Source organism: Mya arenaria, chromosome 1, assembly GCF_026914265.1.
Source record: "Mya arenaria isolate MELC-2E11 chromosome 1, ASM2691426v1".
Classification (NCBI taxonomy): domain Eukaryota; kingdom Metazoa; phylum Mollusca; class Bivalvia; order Myida; family Myidae; genus Mya; species Mya arenaria.
The window spans coordinates 54,031,368-54,036,538 of NC_069122.1; the positions used below are offsets into that span (position 1 = coordinate 54,031,368).

The 5,171-nt window shown below is 45.0% G+C and overlaps 1 protein-coding gene across 1 annotated transcript; it reads right to left on the minus strand.

Moving 5' to 3' along the window:
- Positions 1 to 834: 834 nt before the first annotated feature.
- Positions 835 to 4,415, minus strand: LOC128228005 (uncharacterized transmembrane protein DDB_G0289901-like). Its single transcript, XM_052939019.1, has 2 exons — positions 4,295 to 4,415; positions 835 to 3,668 (listed from the first exon to the last, which is right to left on the minus strand). The coding sequence occupies exons 1-2, from the start codon at positions 4,413 to 4,415 to the stop codon at positions 835 to 837; spliced, it is 2,955 nt and encodes a 984-aa protein (XP_052794979.1).
- Positions 4,416 to 5,171: the final 756 nt, after the last annotated feature.

Genomic DNA, 5,171 nt, shown 5'->3' on the forward strand with positions numbered 1-5,171 from the left:
CGAAGGCGAAATGACCTATTTTACTATCTTTCAATGTTTTTTTATATCATTTAGGTACTCTTTACTGTTTTTTCCCTTTTTTATGCAGAAAAAAACCTTCAAATGATATCAAAACAGTATAACGTCAAAAGGCACCCAAAATCAACTTGATTGTGTATCGGAAACCTCATTTTAAATGTTGTTGATATAAGGGCGGATACTCGACCTGCATCGTATTCAAATGTCAACAAAAAACCGCCATCCTGAATGTAAAAAGTATAACAGGTTGTAGATATGTTCATCACTAAATATATATCGGAGTTCTTACATAACATTGTTTAAAACTCACTAAAACGCCACAAGATGATCCAAAACCATACAAAGACAATGTTTATTTCATTATACTATAAACTTGATATATTAGTCCTCCCTTTGTCAAAATGGAATTGAGCCGGGACTGGGTGTTATTGATGTCGATACTCTATCTCATTATATTCTCAAGTTCGAAAAACCAGACAGATTAAAGAGACCCTTTCATAAACATCTACGAAATATGTATTAAGTTAGGTGTTTTATTCGTTCGGAACGCCAAGCTTGTTTGGTTATTGTTGTTTGATCTTGGTGCCACCAGACTGGAACACAGTAGCTATCTGTACATATTGGTGCCATTACACTAGAATCCTGAAAGTCTTTGTAAAATCAATTGCATGTTAGAGTGTGTTCTATTTCAATGAAGTCAGTCGTCCGGTGGGAGCATTAGACCGAACATGTTTAGCGCTGACTAAAAAACAAAATACATCCAATATATGATAACATTAGGCTCGATAAGACTGTGACTGTTTGTTGACAGCAATGCTAAAGGCAAAAATGTGGACAGCCCGTCTCGTGTTTGTTGTCCGCATCTGTAAGAGCAACACTGTTGACACCCGTGTCGTGTTTGTTGACAGCATTAGTTAGGGCTCCACTGTTGACACCCGTGTCGTGCTTATTGACATCATTAGTAAGGGCTCCACTGTAGACGCCCGTGTCGTGCTTATTGACAGCATTAGTAAGGGCTCCACTGTTGACACCCGTGTCGTGCTTATTGATATCATTAGTAAGGGCTCCACTGTAGACGCCCGTGTCGTGCTTATTGACAGCATTAGTAATGGCTCCACTGTTGACACCCGTGTCGTGCTTATTGACATCATTAGTAAGGGCTCCACTGTAGACGCCCGTGTCGTGCTTATTGACAGCATTAGTAATGGCTCCACTGTTGACACCCGTGTCGTGCTTATTGACATCATTAGTAAGGGCTCCACTGTAGACGCCCGTGTCGTGCTTATTGACAGCATTAGTAACGGCTCCACTGTAGACGCCCGTGTCGTGTTTGTTGACAGCATTAGTAAGGGCTCCACTGTAGACACCCGTGTCGTGCTTATTGACAGCACTAGTAATGGCTCCACTGTTGACACCCGTGTCGTGCTTATTGACATCATTAGTAATGACTCCACTGTTGACACCCGTGTCGTGCTTATTGACAGCATTAGTAAGGGCTCCACTGTTGACACCCGTGTCGTGCTTATTGACATCATTAGTAATGGCTCCACTGTTGACACCCGTGTCGCGCTTATTGACATCATTAGTAAGGGCTCCACTGTTGACACCCGTGTCGTGCTTATTGACATCATTAGTAATGGCTCCACTGTTGACACCCGTGTCGTGCTTATTGACATCATTAGTAATGGCTCCACTGTTGACGCCCGTGTCGTGCTTATTGACAGCATTAGTAAGGGCTCCACTGTTGACACCCGTGTCGTGCTTATTGACATCATTAGTAATGGCTCCACTATTGACACCCGTGTCGCGCTTATTGACAGCATTAGTAATGGCTCCACTGTTGACACCCGTGTCGCGCTTATTGACAGCATTAGTAATGGCTCCACTGTTGACACCCGTGTCGTGCTTATTGACATCATTAGTAATGGCTCCACTGTTGACACCCGTGTCGCGCTTATTGACAGCATTAGTAATGGCTCCACTGTTGACACCCGTGTCGCGCTTATTGACAGCATTAGTAATGGCTCCACTGTTGATACCCGTGTCGCGCTTATTGACATCATTAGTAAGGGCCCCACTGTTGACACTCGTGTCGTGCTTATTGACAGCATTAGTAACGGCTCCTATGTTGACGCCCGTGTCGTGTTTGTTGACAGCATTAGTAAGGGCTTCACTGCTGACGCCCGTGTCGCGTTTGTTGACAGCATTAGTATGGGCTTCACTGTGGACGCCCGTGTCGCGTTTGTTGACAGCATTAGTAAGAGCTCCACTGTTGACACCCGTGTTGCGCCTATTGACAGCATTATTATGGGCTCCACTGTTGACGCCCGTGTCGCGTTTGTTGACAGCATTATTAAGGGCTTCACTGTAGACGCCCGTGTTGTGTTTGTTGACAGCATTAGTAAGGGCTCTACTGTTGACACCAGTGTCGTGCTTATTGACAACATTAGTAAGGGCTCTATTGTTGACACCCGTGTCGTGCTTATTGACATCATTAGTAATGACTCCACTGTTGACACCCGTGTCGCGCTTATTGACAGCATTAGTAAGGGCTCCACTGTTGACACCCGTGTCGCGCTTATTGACATCATTAGTAAGGGCTCCACTGATGACACCCGTGTTGTGCTTATTGACAGCATTAGTAATGGCTCCACTGTTGACGCCCGTGTCGTGCTTATTGACAGCATTATTAAGGGCTCCACTGTAGACGCCCGTGTCGCGTTTGTTGACAGCATTAGTAAGGGCTTCACTGTAGACGCCCGTGTCGCGTTTGTTGACATCATTAGTAATGGCTCCACTGTAGACGCCCGTGTCGTGTTTGTTGACAGCATTAGTAATGGCTCCACTGTTGACACCCGTGTCGTGCTTATTGACATCATTAGTAAGGGTTCCACTGTAGACACCCGTGTCGTGCTTATTGACATCATTAGTAATGGCTCCACTGTTGACACCCGTGTCGTGCTTATTGACATCATTAGTAATGGCTCCACTGTATACACCCGTGTCGTGCTTATTGACATCATTATTAAGAGCTCCACTGTAGACACCCGTGTCGTGCTTATTGACATCATTAGTAATGGCTCCACTGTTGAAACCCGTGTCGTGCTTATTGACAGCATTAGAAAGGGCTCCACTGTTGACGCCCGTGTCGCGTTTGTTGACAGCATTAGTAAGGGCTTCACTGTAGACGCCCGTGTCGTGTTTGTTGACTTTAATAGTAAGGGCTTCACTGTAGTCGTCCGTGTCGTGTTTGTTGACAGCATTAGTAAGGGCTCCACTGTTGACACCCGTGTCGTGCTTATTGACATCATTAGTAAGGGCTCCACTGTTGACGCCCGTGTCGTGTTTGTTGAAAGCATAAGTAAGAGTTTCACTGTAGATGCCCGTGTCGTGTTTGTTGACAACATAAGTTAGGGCTTCACTGTAGACGCCCGTGTCGTGTTTGTTAAAAGCATTAGTAAGGGCTGCACTGTAGACACCCGTGTCGTGCTTATTGACATCATTAGTAATAGCTCCACTGTTGACGCCCGTGTCGTGTTTGTTGACAGCATTAGTAAGGGCTTCACTGTGGACTCCCGTCTCTCGTTTGTTGACAGCAATGGTAAGGACAATACTTTTGTTGACACCAAGCCTCGTGTTTTTTAAAAACACTAGTAAGAGCAAAACTGTCGATTGTTGACTTTAATAGTAAGGGCAACACTGTTGACACCGTCTCGTGTTTGTTGACAGCGATGATAAGGCAACACTGTTGACACCCCATCTTGGTTTCGTAGACTGCAATGGTAAGGCTAACACTGTTGAAACCCCATCTTGGTTTATTTATAGCATTAGCAAGGGCAACACTATTGACGCCCCGTCTCGTGTTTATTGACAGCGATGGTTAGGGCAAAACTGTTGACACCAAGTCTCTTGTATGTTTTGGCAATGGAAAGGGGTTACATTGGTCACGCCCCGTGTCGTGTTTTGTTGATAGCAATGAAAAGGTGTTACACTGTTGATGCCCCGTCTCGTGTATGTAATGACAATGGAAAGGGGTTACACTGTTGATGCCCCGCCTCGTGTATGTAATGACAATGGAAAGGGGTTACACTGTTGACGCCCCGTCTCGTGTATGTAATGACAATGGAAATGGGTTACACTGTTGACGCCCCGTCTCATGTATGTTATGACAATGGAAAGGGGTTACACTGTTTCTCGTGTTTGTTGATAGCAATGGGAAGGTGTTACACTGTTGACGCACCGTCTCGTATATGTTATGACAATGGAAAGGGATTACACTGTTTACGCCCCGTCTCGTGTGTGTTGATAGCAATGTTAAGAGTAACACTGTTGTCGCCCCGTCTCGTGTTTGTTGATTTGAATGAAAAAGGAGTTACACTGTTGACGACCCGTCTCATGTATGTTATGACAATGGAAAGGGATTACACTGTTTACGCCCCGTCTCGTGTTTGTTGATAGCAATGGAAAGAGTAACACTGTTGTCGCCCTGTCTCGTGATTGTTGATTTCAATGAAAACGCGGTAACACTGTTAACACCCGTCTCGTGTTTGTTTGGAGTTATGATAAGGGCAATACTGTTAACACCCCGTCCTCGTTTCGTAGAATGCAATGGTTAGGATAAGACTGTTTATTAACAGCATTAGCAAGGGCAACACTATTGACGCCCCGTATCGTGTATATTGACAACGATGGTAATGGCAAAACTGTTGACACCAAGTCTCTTGTATGTTATGGCAATGGAAAGGGGTTACACTGTTGACGCCCCGTCTCGTGTTTGTTGATAGCAATTGAAAGGGGTTACACTGTTGACGCCCCGTATCGTGTTTGGCGTTTGCAATGGAAAGGGATTACACTGTTGACGCACCGTCTAGTGTTTGGTGGTAGCAATCAAAAGGGGATAATACTGTTGACGCCCCTTCGAGTGTTGTTGACAGCAATTAAAAGGGGTAACAATGTTGTCGCACCGTCTCGTGTTTGTTAATAGCAATGGAAAGGGGTTACACTGTTGACATCCCGTTTTTTGATTGTTGATAGCAGTGGAAAGGGCAACATTGTGGACACCCCGTTTCGTGTTTGTCGACTGCAATGGTAAGGGCAACACTGTTGACGCCCCTTCGTTTGTTTATTGACATCATAAGTAAGAGCAACACTGT